Source organism: Hippocampus comes, unplaced genomic scaffold (assembly GCF_001891065.2).
Source record: "Hippocampus comes isolate QL1 unplaced genomic scaffold, H_comes_QL1_v1.1 scaffold39, whole genome shotgun sequence".
Lineage (NCBI taxonomy): Eukaryota > Metazoa > Chordata > Actinopteri > Syngnathiformes > Syngnathidae > Hippocampus > Hippocampus comes.
This window is the reverse complement of record NW_017842054.1, coordinates 2530333-2548554: the sequence shown is the minus strand read 5'-3', so window position 1 is coordinate 2548554 and position 18222 is coordinate 2530333. Positions and strand designations below refer to the sequence as shown.

The window sequence follows — 18222 nt, the reverse complement described above, 5'->3', positions numbered from 1 at the left end:
GCAGGGCCCGAGCCCGGGCCCTAAGCAGGGGGCTGGGGGGGGGGGGGGGGTGTATGCAGTTTAATTTTAGAGGCAAAAGGAACCTTACAGAAGTGCTGAAAAATCTTTCTGAAGAAGCCAAAGAAAAAGCCCCCGAGGACCAAAAGATCTTGGCACTCCCCAAAGTATTTTGTGTGCTGCACATCATTTACGTGCAGCAGTGCTGCAGCTGGGTCACGTTGGCCCCGAACCTGACCAGGCCCGTTGCCAGGTCTGCCTGCTCTGAATCACCTCCGTCAGTCCTCTTGGCAGCAGACCGCGAGACGGTAGGCGGGTTCCCTCTGCTCTGTCATCGAAAGCCAATTTGAATTGGAAAATTGTTTTGGATGAAAGTAAAGCGCCTTGCAATCGTTACACTTGGAGACGTTCTGTCCTTGATTCATACCGCAACCCACAGATCCAGAGATGGATCAAATGGATTTTTCCTCTGTATTTTTTAATATACCCACACCCACACCCACACACACACACACACATACGTACATACATACATACATGGTCATACTCTTTATCCTCTGCATCGAGAGACTGGTCTAAAAGTGCTTGCAAGTGTATGCAAGTACAACAGACATTTACCAAGAAACTATCAAACCTATCAAACTCAAAATCTTGCACACTTGGCATTCTACAAATGTTAATCCTGGAAGGAAGATAACAGTTTTTTGTTTTCATCGTGTAGTCGTTTTGCATTTATTTTCCTTGTCAGTTTCATCTTTGCCTGCGACTTGTTGACTGTTTGACCCGGCGTTGACATTTTGGTTCCAAATATGTATTTGCATCAGTGCTTCTCCTTTTGACACCACTGTTTGCCCCCACTTCCATGTGGTTCGAAAGCAATCTTCTCACTCCTGCTTGTTTGCTTTTCCATGTCAACTCAATCGCGACGGCTCAGCTCAAGCCAGGGAGCCACTAAGTGCTCATCAAAGTGACGTCTCGTTTCCCTTTCCTCCCTGTTGCAAACGCTGCAGAAAACACCCGTGGCTCACCGCCGTCATTTTTAATCCCTCCGAGCGTCCGTTGTCTGCTTTTATCAACGGCATCGCAAGCGGACGGAAACAAGGTCGGGTGTAAAGGTGACGCTTTAGTGCGCTACTTTTTAGGAGCGCGATTGGCATCATCGCGCCATGTCAGCAGATGATGGTGCCAAATCATAAAAGGACAGGCCAAAACATCCATTGGTTACTGTGAGGGAGCAGCCGCTCTTTTGTAATCGACCGTCGACCATAACTGGCATTCACGCACAAATTGAGATAACTCCTGCACAATCTAAAAGAAGATCTACTATCAGAGACAAAGCTCTAGTGCTTAAATTTTGCCTCCCCCCCCCCAAATTCGGGTTATTTTAATGAGTGTTTAGAGACATTTGTTTATTTTTCAAAAGTGTTTTGTTTTAGTTTAGGCTTTATTGCTATAATTAGATATTTAAAAAAACAGGTTTTGTTTGTTGAGTTAAGGATGGAAAAAAGGTCACGAGGAGTAGCGTGCAACAAAGTCAACAACAATTTCCAAACAACAATTTGACCTTAATTCGAGTTCATTTAAAATCAACCCTGAAATTTCAGGTTTGCTGAATGTTCTTTCCAAAGTGAAACGCAAATAACATTTTCACTTTAATTCCATTTAGTCCGTTTTATACATGTACGATGCGGTTTTAATGGGTCAATTATTCAGTGACAGGAAGTTGCTCTCAGTTTGAAAAAGGTTGCTGATCCTTGCCTTACAGTAACGAGTGAATGAAGTGCTGCTGCCACGAGTGAAAATTCTTTGATTGTCCTTTGTGACTGTTACCCCCCCCCCCCCATTTCCCAAGCTTTATGATAGTGGTCTACTGACAGCTAGATCATTATAGATTTTGTTTTGCCAGTTGTGTAGCAAAATAATGCAACCAATCTATAAGAAACAGCAATCGCAAGCACAAAGTATTCAGGGAATCTATTTCTGACAAAGTCAGCGGACTTCACATTGGATCGTGCATTAAGGCGAGCGACTGTGTGGTACTCACTAGCAATGAGGCCCACTCCGGCCACCAGGGAGCCCACCCAGGCCGTCAGGCCCTTGCCCTCCTGGAAGGCGTGCAGCCACTCCGGGTAGAGGACGCCCACCGACTGCGGGGAGCCGTAAGCCAGCAGCTGGGCCAGGAAGGAGGCCACCACGATCGCCCATCCCCAGCCGCCGTCCAGCGCTCTGGAAGCCATGTCGGCGATGTCGCTGCTGCCCGCTGGGTGAGGAAGTGGCTACCTGTGTGTGTGTGTGTGTGCGCGGGGTGGACAAATTAATTAGCCGGCATCTTTTGCAAAGCGCAACACTCGGAGGCCGCCACCTCGATGTGTCTCTGAGGACAAAGCCAGTGCACTTTTTGTGCTTGTAACCACACCTTGGAGGAGGGGAAAGTTGGGGAGTTGGGGGGGGGGGGTAGTCTTGCTGCTGTGTGCGGCCAGCATCTTTATCTTGACTCGCAACAATTAGTTACATTTACGAAACACATTCTCATTTTCTCCAAATGTCCTTCAACATTTCAACAGTCTTCAAAACGTTGCTGAAAATGGCCACACACAAATTGCAACCTGTAGCAATTTCATTGCAAGGTTTCAAGATGAACCCTTTCAGTTGCAGTTGTTTCAAGCAAGGTAAACTTTCAAGGCAAATATCAGGTCCTCCTGGAATGTTTAAGAGCATGGTTTCAAGGCAGGATTAGGGTTTCAAGTAGGGATGGGCGAGCACCAAAATTAGGTGTCACTATCGGGTCAAGACCGGCATTGTTATAAGATATTGTGTACTTATGGAGGCTCCCGATACTAGCCACTGATACTTAAGGCAAAAAAAAAAAAATCTGACTTCTCTTCAGTAGTTGGCACTATACCGCAATAGTTGAAGAATTACCATGCAACAAATTTTCACCATTGTGTTGAATTTAATTTTTTAGCTATCAAAAGTACGACAGGTGTCGATACTCGTACCGGTATAGGTTCTGGTTTTATAGTTCGGGTTTTAAATTATGGTTTCAAGCCTGGGATAGGATAACAGGCCGGGTCAGGGTTTCAAATGAGGGGTGTCAGAACCGCTGTGGGGATTTCGGATAAGGGTTAAGGTTTGAAGACAGATTTAGAGTTTCAAAATAGGCTTGGTGCTTTTATTCAAGGGGGAACGTTTCAAAAGCAGTGTAAGGTAACTTGGAAGTCACAACGTGCTTCCATCCTTCCTCCAAATCAATTGATTTGAAAAAGCGTCGGCCTGCTTTTCGTCCCAGCCCGTTTTGCGAACGCACCACTGCAGCAACATCAGCGTTCAGCCTTCAGGCGCGCTTTGTTGACAACGCAAAGACAAAACAGCGCAGGCTCTCTGTCATTTGTCACGGTTCGTCAGATTACAGCTAAAGACAACGCACGAGAGCCTTCCGGGGCACAAGAATAGAAACAGATGTTTTCGGGGTTTTTTCTCTCCCCCCCCCCCCCTTCGTGTCTTTGTTTTGTTTTGAAGATTCCACGCCGGCACTCACCTCAACAGCAGCCGCTGCTCGCGGTGGCGATACGCGCTCGTCCGCGGCAACTTTCCATGTAGGATGGAGAGAGACTCCTGGATGGGAAAACGACCTGCGCTTTTGTAGTAGGGGGGAAAAAAAACAAAACCACCTCGCCGTTATTTTGGTGACGTCTCGTAGAGGAGGTGTCAACTGGAGGCCGAGCATCAGCGCACTGCGCCTCCTCCGCCTTCTCCTCCCTCCTTCTTTTTCTCGTTTTGTGACCGCTTTGTGGCCGGCGAGCAAACCGGTTCGAAGCTGTTCTCGCCGGCCTGCAGGAGCGCGGCTAACCGTAAGCACGCGGATGCTGTGTTTTTTTTTTTTTGTTTTATGAGTCAGGCACGACACACCTGCTTTTACAAATAATGAATGATTAATATCGACCTGATAGGCGACCGAAAATGTTAAAGGGGTGGGCCAAAAAAAAGACAGCAATGATATGAGGACATGAAGTTCACTTGTACACGTGCAAAGTGGGAATAGAAGCACGAGTTTGTTTTGGTGGAAGGAGAGAACTCTCCACACAGGTAAAACGTCTGTACTTACAGATCTTCTACAGGTAATTTATGCAATCTCGTGTAGGGGTGTACTCGTTTTTCTTGCCTGCGTGGTGAAAAGAGATCATTTTTATAGTGTTACACAAAGCGTACACTGATGGTGACCACATGGTAGCAAAACACTTTCTCACTCAGGGGTGTACTCACTTTTGCAGCTTTACTGATATAGTGCATTTCAGACACAATGTGCCTCACATAAGTACAACATTTAAAAGCATTTACAACCAAAAGAGTTAAAGACATTAAAAAGTAGACTAATGAAATAAAAAAGTAGCTAATTAAAATTACTATCCGAATGTACAGTTGTAAGAACATGATTATGGATTAAAAAAAAATGTTTTCAAAGACCTGAATAGCAGGTGTGGGGAAACCTTACTGGAAAACATTTACAGTTGGCGATGACTCCACTTGTGTCGGCAGCTTATTATTCCATTGCTTGCGGCGTAACAGCAAAGTGCTGCTTCACCATATTTACTCTGAACTCTGGACCCGAGCTGAATTAATGGCTGTGTGTTGAGTTATAATCAATTAGCAAATTTTACACGACAAGTTCGACGCTGCACTGAATACATTGCAGGAAAAAAAAAATGGGCGTTGCGTGTTAATGCGTTTAAACTGTAACCCTGATGACAGTTTTCGTGTTGTCACGGCCAATTTTCAAAGGGCGTCATGAACCAAACAGCTTATCGTCTTTATGATCTCGGTCAAAGAAAGAAGCCAATTGTTGACCTGAAATCACATCCCAGTTTGATACTTGAGATGACGTGTTTTGGATGACAATGGTTAATGTGATATCATCCGGATCTTTATATACTGTCATATTTTTCCCTTCCTTTCTATTGGACGGACGGTTATTTCTACCCTTGCTGTTGTTGTTGAATAAAGCCATAAGAGAATAACCTTTGATGTTTTGTTGATGAGTCACGGGTGCGTCCAATGTTTGAAGCGCCTCCTTCAGCTTCCTGCACATGACCACCTGGCCAGCTTGTGCACATGCTCTCCATCTGGTTCGAACTGGTCAGAGGCAACATGTCACTTTAAAGCCAGTGTGAGCGCAAATGCCTCTTGTTCCTGTCACTTTTCCTGGCAGGAGGGGGATTACAGGGCCTAATTCTTTTCTGGAAAATAGAGCAAAGCGCCGCCGTGGGAGCGGCAAAAGCCCAGAGGAATTTTATCTTCCACCACCCCCAATGTACCCCCCCCCCCGTCCCGCCAGAGGGGCTTTGTTGGCTTTCCTTCATCAGGTTGAGTTCCTATGCAACCCAACGATATGTGACCTCATGAAGGTTGTGGCGACGTTGTGAATTCTTTTTCAACCGTGCCGCAACTTGAACCATGAAATCATTTCACTTGAAACAATTCGCAAATGCCAATTATTTCGTTACGCGTTCTCAGGATGGGGACTCCCACTCGAGGGATTGACACCTACAGTGTGTATGCGTGTTGAAAAGTAGAGTTCAGTCATCTGCTGTTACATTGTGGATTTTGGGGAATAGTATGTGAATACTTGGGCCTACTAGAAACTATATTTTTATGTTGGTTATTTTGGGGGTACTTCAGGATGTTGGTGATTTTGGTGGTACTTGGGGAGACAAGTTTTTCTTCAGGTGGTACTTAATGTAAAAAGAGACAGTTATAGCACCACAACATACAGTAGGTTAGCGTTAGCATTAAGCTAGCAGACAATGGTTGTCTTAAATACGGGAGGTGTAACTCTTTGTTTTAGGTTTACTTGACAGTAAACACAAGCGGGAGTGGCAATAAAGAACGTGAAACTTATTTTTGAAGATGAGTTCATGCCTACATGCTACTTATTGTGACCCGTGTCCCATTAAACGAAAAGTGGCTCTGTGTCGTAATCGACAAAGCAAATAGCGGTTAGTCTGACATCTCGTAACTCTTCGACTTCAACCAAAATACTTTTTTTTTTTTCTTTCAAAATCATATGTAATAGTATAAGTTGATACAGTATGACATACAAAGTGTATTGTTCCACTTGGATCTGCGGCAAGCTCACAGCACGGGCCGACTAAAATCTAGAGCACAAACGTCAGCGGTCTCCTGCAGATTGTTACATGAGATTGGCCTTCACCTCTCTGAGAGCAACACAGGAGCCGCTGCAGCCTGCTGTTCTCTCCCATTGGGGTGGGGTGTGGGGGGGTTGGACAGGGAGAGCCCAACTGCTACAGGCACTGGAAGAGAAACACAGATCACACGCTCCAGTAGGGAAATGCAGAAAAATAAATCGGTGAGACTCGCGCGTGCATTACAAAAGGCAACTTGAGGTGGTTTCGTAGGAGCCGACGGGAGGGCTCGAAGGAGCTGCCCTCCTGGGCCCCCTAAAGGTTCCTGCGCATCATGGTAAGATGAGCAGAGGATTGATCGTGAGAACCAAAGTGTCTTTTGGGGGGGGGGGGGGGGGGGGATTGAACCCAAAGTTCCTTTGAAAAGACAGCAGGGTGGATGCTGTCGGCCAATATTTCTTATTGTTAACACTTGATGATCAACATAGCGGCACTTAACCACATTTACAAACAACTCGAACATGTTTTTCCATGAAAATGGATGTTTGTATCTAACGGTTGTTCCTTCTCTTCATTTCATAGTGCTTGTCTTGATATTTTTTTTTCCAGACTCAGATTTTAGCGTCAGTGTGTTGGCGTGTTCATCTAATCTGCCGAGGGCATTCACAATCACTACATTTCAGTTGGGCCATTTCTTCAACGAATCAGATTTCAAATTTGTCCTCACAGGGCTCGAGTTAGTTTTTTTTTTTCTACATTGCTAGATATTTACTGCTCGAAATGATTTACCTGTACATGGCACAGTTGCAGCCTGCTTTCTTGCATTTCTTTTGATGGTGACATTTGTGATATGAAGTGGCAACAGAGTGGAAAAGTGCCAAATGACAAGGTTAGGTGGATGTCTTTCAAAATCCACTCAGATGAAATCGTTTGCTGAGAAGGCGACAAGTGGCGCCGTGAAAAAAAAGCTGGATGCTTCCCACAAACGAAAACCCAAAGTTTTCATCTCAAGAGATTTTAATCATACATAGAAATTTAGTTTGACAGTACCATTCATTTCGAATGTTTGAGCAGTATGTATATTTAGTGTAAAGAGCACAATGTGTATTTTTATTTATCTTTTTGCCATTATCCGATGATGATAAAGCATTGAGAAATACACCAGAGAGAGAGAGAGAGAAGAGCCAAGAGTACATGACGAAGTAACACCTTAGACTACATTGTTATTGAACAACTTAAAGGCGACATTTATCTGTGGTTGATGTACCAGCGCGCATCCTCAGGGAGGATCCGCACATCCGCAGCTTTCCCTCCCCCAAATTTACTTGAACGAGACCTCTGCAGGAACAAAAATAGCGGCGATGCGAGCTACGTGTTGAACACACTACGACGAAGACCGCCCGGTGGGTCTTCTATGACACATCTCGGCCGAACTTGCTAATAAACTCGAGCGAACCGCGTAATTGTCGAACGGATGAAGAGGGCCGGTGGTAGTGTCTGTGTGCGGTGGTGGTGGTGGTGGGGGGGGTGTAATAGACATGACTGCAACCGAGTGCCACATTGTAAGGCGTAAAGATAATCGATCACATCCACAGAGACAGCCATACATCCATCTGCTGACCCAAACATCCATCGATCGCAAAACAAAACAACAGCAAAAAAAAAGCCGCCGTAAAGCTCTGTGCTGTTTGAGCTATCTGAAAAGCGTCACAACAACAATTCCAACCGGCTCGAGATCCGACCAAAGCAAAGAAAAAAACAAAAACAAACCCAATACACACACGACGGGCGGGCGGAACGGATAATTGGCCTACGGAGTCCCAGAAGCGATTATTTTTCAGTACATCCATTCCATTTAAGAGCAATTGGGAAAATGCCGACGCGTGCATTTCAGCCGGCCGGCGTCGCGGCCGCGTCGCTTCTCTCCTCTTTAAAAATTTTCTAAGCTGCTTCTGAGCGCTTCTTCCAGAGCTTGCTAATGATGGAAGCTGCTGCGGTGTTTTGACGTCGCGGCATCCGGCGGGCGCCGTCGTGCGCCCCAAGACGGAGACGGGTGTGGGTGTGTGCGTGCGTGCGAGCTAGCTAGCGAGCGTGTGGTGTTAAGGCTGGGAGGGAGGCGCCTGCGCCCCGGCGGCTTGCTGAGACATGGCCGCCGGGGAGGACATGGACTGGACCATGGGCTGGGCCGGCGGGGGCAGCGGAGGCTGAGGCTGCAGGGCTCCTGAGTGTGTGTTGGGGGACGGCGGGGGGGTCGGACGTTTGAATTTGTCGGGGCTGGTGCTTCTCCTTGGCGAGGGCCTCTGCGGGAGAGAGAGAGAAAAGAAAACAAATCACCAACATGAAAAAACGCCGAGCTGAAGCAAGTGCCTTCAAAACGTCAATGAAAAAGAAAACGCAGCTGCCCAGACGTGTGCGGGCGCCCGCGGCTCACCGCTACAGAGTGGGAGGAGCTTCCGTGGACGTGCAGGGCGGGGGTGTTGTAGTGCGAGATGGCGGCTCTGGACAGAGTGGCTGGTGGGGTGAAGCCGACCGTGTGGCTGCCATACGAAAGACCTGCGCGGACGGGAAGTGAAAGTTGCTTCCTTGGACGCTCGCTTGTGGTGACGCATTTGCATGGCGGCCATTTGGAGGCGTGGCTCAAAATAATTCACGCTGTGAACCCCAGTTCTGAAGCAGTTTTCAAATACAATTAAAATTTGAACACATACTAAACATTTCGGGAGCCTATGTATGCATACAATATGGAATTTAGTGTTTAGGCGCCAAGAAACTATATTGAAATGAGTTGAGGGGCTGAATGTAGAGTTCTGTCATCCTGGTGCCAAGGGATTCGGTTGGAGTAAATTGAGGAGCTTTGCGGGTTGGGTGGCAGTTGCGAGCTGAAAGCCACATGAAATAAATGATCGATTTTTAATGGCGTGAGCATGGAATCGCAATGTGGCGAGGGAGCATTCGGTTTTCAAGAAGCTCAACGGACCTGTTTGTGCGCGGAATAGATGCTGGGAAATCCCTGACACAATTGCTCAACCTCGATTGCGGAGAAATAAAATATTTTCCTTTCTTGCTTCCGGTGCAAAGATTAGATCCAAGATCGAACCGCAGGTCAACACGATGCTGATGTGAAGAAATGACAATAATCATAAAAAGGGGCTGTTACGTAAGGTCGCTTTATGATATTTACTTTTATGTGCTATTGCCGAGAGTCTTATGACACCTTATAATAAAGTGCCTTCATGCCAGGGCTCTCCCTCGTTCTCTCTCTTGACAACATGTCACTTGTTCGCTGCGCCGTAACCGCTTGGCCGGTGGCCATCTTACCAGGGGATATGGGGCGGCTGGAGCTGGGGGAGGGCGTGTACGGGATGGGGCTGGACACCGTCCTCGCTCGGAGGCCCTGCGCCGACATCTCGTTGAAGTACCTGAAGAAGCAAGACGACATTTTTAAAATGAGTTTTAAAAAAAATTATAAGGGGAATGTTGCTGGCTCACGCCATGTATTAAATCAGGCATGTCCACATTTTTTTAGTTCGAGGGCCGCATTCATGAAAATGGAAGGATGTGAGGGACACTTTAACATTCTTCAACTTGAATTCATTAAAACACACTAAAACCAGTCAATCAAGCAAGCAGTGATCTATTGTGAACATTTTGGAGTCACTACAGAGCAGCTTTCTGTTCAAGGTGATAAGGCAAATTGTTCAAGATTTTAAGGTGGCCAACGGCCCCTGTGTCCCTCTCGACTAGATCCACCCCTGCCACGCACTGAACCGGAGCCTTGTGGGCCGTGTCAAATGTCATTACGCCGCGGGTCACTAGAAAATAGATGGTGGGCCGCAAATGGCCCCAGCGCTGTATGTTGGGCATCCCTGTTTTGACTGCTATAAGGATTATCTGTTCCCGGTGATCAGGTCACATCATAGTGTTTTATTGGGGGCATTATGTTACGCAACGCAAGAGTTTGGCTACCAAGCGCAACCACACAGCGGCTGGATTAACGAGCTGAAGTGACGCAATTCAGATACGCAATATTGATGCAGAAACTGCGTGCGAATGCTGAAAAGCTGAAGCGGAACTGAAATGCGGTGGATTGAAGGGCACTTGTGAAATGAAGAACGTGAGTCTTGAAGCTGGAATGGTTTGAAACTAAGGAAATGGTGGGCACATAAGTAGGTAACATCTCGTTGGGGATTTTACGGTGAAAATATGGACATTTTTGAGACTGCTCAAATAGCTCTGGCGATGTCCTCCATGCGCTGAGCAGTTTGCCGCTCCACGAAGACAACAACAGATTGGAGTCACCGGCAAGCGGAGATGCTTGTCAGGTTTCTTCCTGCTTTTCAAATTTGGAGGCAACTACCTACGCCTCATTTGGGGCTATGCCATGAGAACAATTGGAGCCAGGAAAAACCCCGCCTGTGACATCACTTGCGTGCAATTTGCATCCATGCGAGTCGTTTCGGGTGCTCGGTCATGTGAAATGCAACTGAAATGAATTGAAGTGCAGCGTAAAGCCAGCCTCACTTCTTATTTTTGTGGCCGCTAAGCCACCTAAAGAGTCAAAGGCCCCATTCAAAAGAGCTCGCGTCTCGTGAAGAGTCGCCACCGGGCACGTCCTTTGCTTTGTACCACCGACCGCCGCATCCGTGCGTCTCGTACCGCTCGTCGTCCATCTCCAGGCTGGACTCGCTCTCCGACAACTGTCTGCAGAGGGCCTCCCGACGCTCCATCTCCCTCTGGAGCTTTCTCTGCAGCCTGACGTTCTCCTCCCTCATGTGTCGCTCCTCCTCAATGTACTGCGCGCGCTTCTCCGTGTCTGCGCGGGAGACAAACAACGCTGCTGATGGCGGGATACGCTCACGGCCATGAAACAAAACAGCGAGTCAATGCCCGTTTCCGCCACCTTAGAGCAAACAAAATGGGACTTCCCCCTGCTTAGGGTTGAGCTAAGCACTCCCCCTAGTGGCCGACATGAAAAAGAACAATGACAGGAGAGGAACTCTGGGTCAGGCTATTTAACCTCCACTTAAAAGACAAAAACAACCCCCCAAAAAATTGAAAGAATTCAAGGAATTAGGACGGTACTCTGGGGCTGGAAACTTTGTGCCTCAAAGTAATAATTAATTTATGAATGTTTTGTGCTCCAGAATGTACTGCTGTGATTTACAACATGACTAGGTTTTGCTGGGGCAGAATTTCAAATCGAAACAAAATGGAAAAAAAGGTTTTCAACCCTACGCAGCGGGCTCAACAGCTTCATTTCGGTTGAAGGCGCACCTGTTTTCAAACATGCCCGGCATCGCGTTTCTAAATGGCCCAGGTCCCATTTGACGACACCTGTCAAATGGGAGCGCGCGAGTCGGAAATGCGCACTTACGCTGCAGCTCGGTGGTGCGCAGGCTTTTCTTAAGCCTCTCCACCTCGTTCTTCAGGAAGCGGATATGCCGCATCATGTTCTCCGGCGAGTCGATCTCCATGGACACGTCTCGCGGGGACGGAGGGGCCGACACGGGCTGGTCCAACTTCTCCTGCAGAATCCTGGTGAGTGAAATTCAATCAGACCACCAAGAAATAAAGAACAGGATTGCCGCAATGCCACTGGAGACACTTCTCATTTTGATCGGACAGTATGTACCTTTTCTCTGCTTCCAGCTTGTCCATCCGCTTCCACAGTCGGTTGACAAGGGCTTCTTGTTCCTGCTCTAATGTGTTCTCGAGGTCGATTTTTTTCAGGAAGCGGATATGCCGCATCATGTTCTCCGGCGAGTCGATCTCCATGGACACGTCTCGCGGGGACGGAGGGGCCGACACGGGCTGGTCCAACTTCTCCTGCAGAATCCTGGTGAGTGAAATTCAATCAGACCACCAAGAAATAAAGAACAGGATTGCCGCAATGCCACTGGAGACACTTCTCATTTTGATCGGACAGTATGTACCTTTTCTCTGCTTCCAGCTTGTCCATCCGCTTCCACAGTCGGTTGACAAGGGCTTCTTGTTCCTGCTCTAATGTGTTCTCGAGGTCGATTTTTTCCCGCCTCAACTGGAATCGTGATGGGGGGGGGGGGGGGGGCGAAAAGAAAAACATTCGGAGAATGTTTACGGCACATTCAAGGCCTTGGCACAGATAAGTCCTGTTTGTGTCACTTAAGGACACCGTTAGTCAAAAAAAAAAAAAAAAAAGGACACTGGAGCGAGGACAGAAAACCTTTGCCAACTCGTTGAATCACCCATTCGGTTTGGGTGGGGGAGGGGGGGGGGGTTTGCAGGAAATTGTGATCATTTTACTCATTTCCTCAATGTGTCAAATCTCACTAGAACATTGAAGCGCACCCGAAACGGGAGCACATACACAAAGAATGACACAAGCCCAGCGAGGCCAAATTTGAAAATTGTGCCTTCAATTGCGACTCACAAAATCAGGAGTCGAGGTCAGCGGCAGCGCCTTGCCACTTGTCCGCATCGAGAGGCGCTCGATGAGGTGACTCGGGCATCTGATCGAGATGCCTCCCTGGTGAGGTGATCGGTGCGCCTCCAACTGGTTGGAGGCCCCAGGGATGACCCAGAACATGCTTACAAAATGTTTAAAAAAAATCTCTCTCTCTCTCCCTCCATTTTTTTTAACTTATGATATAAAAATATCATAATAAAATATTTAGTGGAATGGCCTTTAAAAAAAAAAAAAAAAAAAAAACACTACTCAATTAACCAATAGCGCATGAGGCAAAAATCTTGATTGAACAAATCAAGAAAAAAAAAGTTGGTAACATGACTGTTACCTTTTTCAAGTGACATGAACTTTCATTTTTGGTAAATATGCAAGCTTATTCCACAAGCATCACCCAGACCTAAGACTCATAAGCGGGTGGTGGGGATTTGGAGATGATTCAAAGACTTCCTGACCAGGAAGCGTCTTTCGCGGAAAAAACAAATTCCGACCTGCTCCAAAGTCAGCTGCTTGGAGATGGTCTCGTTCTCCATCTTCTTGATCTTCTTCATGAGCTTGTTGACCTGGAACTCCTGCTCCTGTTCCAGGTGCTGCTCCAGTTCGGCCTTCTCGTGCTGGAGCTAAAATGCAGGGTGGGGGGAAGCCAGAAGCGCGACAGTCGATGAGTCACTCGTCAACTATTTGAAGACAGGAGAGTGTAAAAGATCCCCATGTTAGCACGGAGCAGTTTGCAAAGACAAGATGCGAGAAATGACCCAACGCGGCAACCACGGTAACCACATTTGGCAGATCAACCAGACAAACAGGAATTATATGAGCAACGGTTACTAATCCCTAGGAAAACTGCAAAAAAAAAAATAATAATAATAAAAAAAACTTTTATGGAAAACGACTGCCGAGGACGACCAGAACCGACTAGCACACGGAAGCGACCGAATAAGCGACGCATGGGAGGAGAGTCACCGGAGAGTTGTTTCAAAGCCACGGTGATGTCATCGGGAGCCCTTTGAGCACATTCAAACGAAAGCTGATGAGCGTACGCTCGCTGCTGTGAGCTTGTCGCAAAAACACCAGGACGACCCAGACAGACGGATGATGTCAAACGCGGGCCGCAGTGGCCGGCTTTACACAAATGACACAATCTGGATAGTATGCGTCACTGCCGCCGAAATAGAAAACGCAGGGAATTGGAGATCTTCAGATGGTCATCAGGCCCCTTCCAAACGGGGCAAAAAAGAATCTGAGCCAATACACGTCGTCAATTTAACAACACACCCATCTGCTCTAACAACATTTTAATATTCGTATTATGTATTGCGCGTTGTTTCGTGCGTTGCGACTGTGTCGTTCAATCATTAGGCATGAAGTCAGAATTAGACGCTTGCGGTGTTCAGTCCAGCCGGACGCTGCCAGCGCATGAAAATCCGGGATCCTGAGGCGCTCAGCTCCAGCCCGCAATGGCTCAAGGTGAGTCCGAGGATGGCACGGCACAGCCAATTGAGCTCAAGGTGGCCGCCGCAAGCTTCTGGCAAATAGCCCAACCCCAATGTCAGCAAGGTGATATGATGTCAATGCGTTTGACTTTTTTTTTTTTTTAAACAATTGTCGTATTTTCAATCATTAAAAGACACCCGCCCCCCCCCAAAATGTTTTTTTCAAGGGCTGAAACAGGTTAACAGTATTTCACTTCATTTCAACGGGAAAAGTTTGACATTGGAGAAAACTGCGTTGCAAGCGAATCACATTGGGAATTCCTGGTTGCACCTACTCCACTTGTATTAGATAATGAACCGAAACTAAAACAAAGCATTTATGCAAGTGTCAAGGATGATCATGCCAGTGGGGAAAACTCTTCGCCTTGGGACCGGTTTGAGGTTCCGGGGAAATCAGAACTTGGATGCAGCCAATGCCAAACGTGATCAGCCACGCAAGTTCATCTTACTTTCCCCTTTTGCCCCATTCCGTTTGGACCTTAGCGTCAACAAAAGCGAGCAAAACGGTCACCGTTGTAGACTGACTCACTTGCATGAGCTTCCTGGAGAGCTCGTTGGTGAGAAACTCCTCCTCCTTCTCATAGTTGACAGCCAGGGTCTCCTTTTCCTTCTGGAGGGCTTGGATCTTCTTGAACAAGGTGTTGCTGATGAACTCCTCTTCCTGCTCCGCTCGCGCTTGCTGCGGGACACAAATGATAGCGACTTTCACAAAGGCTGGATTTACACTGCAAGCCGCTGTGCCCAATTTAGATATCATGCCATCCACTTCCCGCACCCTTTTTTCTTTCATGTTTATTTCCAAGTGACAGATGTCCCGACATTCTGTGTTTACATTGACGCAACACGACTCAACCTGAACGCACCAAACGGCATTGAAGTAACTTCAATTGCGTCAACACGAATCAGTCATAACTAAATTAAACAATAGAGTACCTATTTCAAAAGTTCAATATTTAGTTAGCCTGGCTGGACCTCTAACCACGCCCCCAAAATCAATTTAAATAAGGCTATATTATGGCGGTTTGACATGGGTGAACCATCCGCATCAAAAAGAAAGGTTTGTGGTCAAAATTTTTGTGTCATAGTGTAGAGTCAACTGGGGCTGAGGTGTTCATCCTCCCTGCAAATTTATCAGAAGAACAAAACTAAAACTTTGAGCTGAACAAACGCACCTCATTATGCCTATCCAAATATTTTTGTGCTTTCTGTCTCGCCCAAAGACGCCATCAGCTCCTTCTTACAGCTTCTGGCAAACATCCTAGGTGCCAAAAGAAGAAAATGCTGCTCCAGGATATGCTCAAAAAAAGAAAAACATGATGTCGCAGTGTGAGAACTGCACATGCTAAGGATTATGAGTTGGAAATGATATCAAAAATGTTTGTGATCATTGTTTGGGTTCTATGTGAAATCCTGCTATTTGTGGCTGGATTTGGTGATTGCATACCTTGTCCAGGTTTAGTCTCCAGCAAACCAAACATTCATGGTTTGGAAATTTGGAAAGGAGTTGAAATATAACCAATGCAAGCACTGGGAGAGTTACAAACGCCACACAAAGGACTGAAACAGAGACTCGAACCATGCTCAGACCTGTGAGTCAGATGTGTTAGCCACTAGGGCACCACCGCGCTTGCACTGTGCCAAACCTGCCCACGGTGGTTGCTTTTACAGGGTGGAGTTGTGGAACCAAAAGTTGGCCAAAAAGCTCGAATGGTAAGATGATGATTCACTATTGTTTTTTTTTTTCCCCCACTGGCATCCCAAACGGAAACTGAATTTTCCCTAATGGCTCTTAAGTTATTACAGTAATGGAAGCCTCAAAAAAAGGAGGGGGTGAAACAGGAGGCAGCACACGCACAAATTAATCATCTGGGCAATGCCTTTACGCGAGCTGGAATGACTCAGTAAGGGGCGTCAAAGCGGAGGAGACACCCGGGATGAACCTCACCTCGACCCCGGGAGAGTGCAGCGGGTGTTGCGCAGACATATGAGCCTCGCTCTCGGCTTAGCGCTGAGGTGTTCATCCTCCCTGCAAATTTATCAGAAGAACAAAACTAAAACTTTGAGCTGAACAAACGCACCTCATTATGCCTATCCAAATATTTTTGTGCTTTCTGTCTCGCCCAAAGACGCCATCAGCTCCTTCTTACAGCTTCTGGCAAACATCCTAGGTGCCAAAAGAAGAAAATGCTGCTCCAGGATATGCTCAAAAAAAGAAAAACATGATGTCGCAGTGTGAGAACTGCACATGCTAAGGATTATGAGTTGGAAATGATATCAAAAATGTTTGTGATCATTGTTTGGGTTCTATGTGAAATCCTGCTATTTGTGGCTGGATTTGGTGATTGCATACCTTGTCCAGGTTTAGTCTCCAGCAAACCAAACATTCATGGTTTGGAAATTTGGAAAGGAGTTGAAATATAACCAATGCAAGCACTGGGAGAGTTACAAACGCCACACAAAGGACTGAAACAGAGACTCGAACCATGCTCAGACCTGTGAGTCAGATGTGTTAGCCACTAGGGCACCACCGCGCTTGCACTGTGCCAAACCTGCCCACGGTGGTTGCTTTTACAGGGTGGAGTTGTGGAACCAAAAGTTGGCCAAAAAGCTCGAATGGTAAGATGATGATTCACTATTGTTTTTTTTTTTCCCCCACTGGCATCCCAAACGGAAACTGAATTTTCCCTAATGGCTCTTAAGTTATTACAGTAATGGAAGCCTCAAAAAAAGGAGGGGGTGAAACAGGAGGCAGCACACGCACAAATTAATCATCTGGGCAATGCCTTTACGCGAGCTGGAATGACTCAGTAAGGGGCGTCAAAGCGGAGGAGACACCCGGGATGAACCTCACCTCGACCCCGGGAGAGTGCAGCGGGTGTTGCGCAGACATATGAGCCTCGCTCTCGGCTTAGCTCGGCCTACATACTTCCCGTCTCGACACGGCATCAGTTACACGCTTCGGCAGGGCGAATGCCGAATATATTTTATGTTACAGCTCAGTGTCGATGCTTTTATCGACACGTTTTGAGCGTGTCGCCCATTTCGGTCTTAAGACCACACACAGCAACGTCTCACGCCGACTTAATTAATGACTTCGTGAGATGTCAACGCGACTTTAGGTACCGGAGATGAGCTGAAATAAAGAAACAAAACAAAGCCAAACTAGCTGTCTGGCTAACCGCTGGCCGGCCACCCCCAACATAGACGATAGCACGCAACGCTATGTTAGCACAGCAACATGGTCAACTCGCTAATACATCACGACAGGGGCGTGTTGGGAATTCAAACACACGCATTACGTGATGAAATTGTTGACTTAAGATGCGATTAAAAGACGCCGTGTACGGCTAGCTACATGACAAAAAAGGCTGCGTATCGATCAGGTGGTCATGTGTGTTAGCCTGCGAGCTAATTAGCTAACGCTACTCACAATAGTGACGCTAGCTTTGCGCAGGTCCCGATTCTCCTCCTGCAACGCTTTGCACTTGAGTTTGAACGTCTCCAGCTCGATTTTCAGAACTTTGTTCTCCTGCTGCAGCGAGGCCAGTCGGTTGGTGAGCTCCTCCAGGCGAAACTGCGAGATCACGATGCTCGGCTTGCCCGAGTTGGAGGCGCAGGTCGTCATCGGGGTGGCCGAGCTGCTGCCCGCGCCGTCGGTGTCGCTCTCGCTCGCACTGTCCGCCATGGCGAATGTGAGGAGGAGGAGGAGGAGAGCGAAGAGCGTCGACGCAGAAGAAGACGAGAGGAGCTTCCACGCAGTTCTGCCCCAGCGTCGTGTCACCCTTGCCGGGGCGCCGCGGTGACAGCGCCCCGGTGTGGAAGTTTCCATAAGCGCGGCGACTCGGTGGAACTGCTCCACTTTAGTACGTCATAAAGACAAAGCGAGGGAACCAAATGTAGGTCTGTCTGCAAGACTGCCACCCAAGTATATTCCCACTTGATCATCGCAGATTCTCGTAAATAATCACGGTCTGCAAATGTTGAATTGAGGCAACGAGACATTTCAGGGTGGCTGAAGACGTTTCATCTTTAATTCAAAATTAGAACAGCTTGCTCAGAAGTAATTTTGCAGTTCTCCAGGACTCCTCCTGGAATTTTCTAGGACTTTCTCCTCTGCTGAGGTATGATTTAAGTTATCACAACATACACT

General features: G+C 47.2%; 2 protein-coding genes across 2 annotated transcripts in view; both read right to left on the bottom strand.

Annotated features, from left to right (window-relative positions):
- The window catches only part of LOC109510237 (monocarboxylate transporter 9), a 10551-nt gene extending 6619 nt beyond the window's left edge, over positions 1 to 3932 (bottom strand). The window contains exons 1-2 of the mRNA XM_019860413.1: positions 3536 to 3932; positions 2042 to 2277 (exon numbers count right to left, since the gene is read on the bottom strand). Of these exons, the coding sequence (XP_019715972.1) occupies positions 2042 to 2234 (193 nt within the window). The 5' untranslated portion in view covers positions 2235 to 2277; positions 3536 to 3932. The remainder of the gene's footprint in view (positions 1 to 2041; positions 2278 to 3535) is intronic.
- A 3204-nt stretch (positions 3933 to 7136) lies between these two features.
- On the bottom strand, positions 7137 to 17975 carry LOC109510199 (coiled-coil domain-containing protein 6). Its single transcript, XM_019860347.1, has 9 exons — positions 17503 to 17975; positions 14602 to 14751; positions 13071 to 13199; positions 12071 to 12174; positions 11512 to 11672; positions 10794 to 10950; positions 9456 to 9556; positions 8569 to 8690; positions 7137 to 8437 (listed from the first exon to the last, which is right to left on the bottom strand). Exons 1-9 carry the CDS (start codon positions 17899 to 17901, stop codon positions 8237 to 8239), a joined length of 1524 nt encoding a protein of 507 aa, XP_019715906.1. The 5' UTR covers positions 17902 to 17975; the 3' UTR covers positions 7137 to 8236.
- Between the last annotated feature and the right edge of the window lie 247 nt (positions 17976 to 18222).

Coding starts and splice junctions, on each gene's coding strand:
- LOC109510199 (XM_019860347.1), bottom strand. CDS start 17,901: ATGGAAACTTCCACACCGGGGCGCTGTCACCGCGGCGCCCCGGCAAGG. Junction 13,200..14,601: donor TCTCCAGGAAGCTCATGCAA/GTGAGTCAGTCT, acceptor CCTGCATTTTAG/CTCCAGCACGAGAAGGCCGA. Junction 9,557..10,793: donor CTGGAGATGGACGACGAGCG/GTACGAGACGCA, acceptor TTGCTTCTTCAG/GTACTTCAACGAGATGTCGG.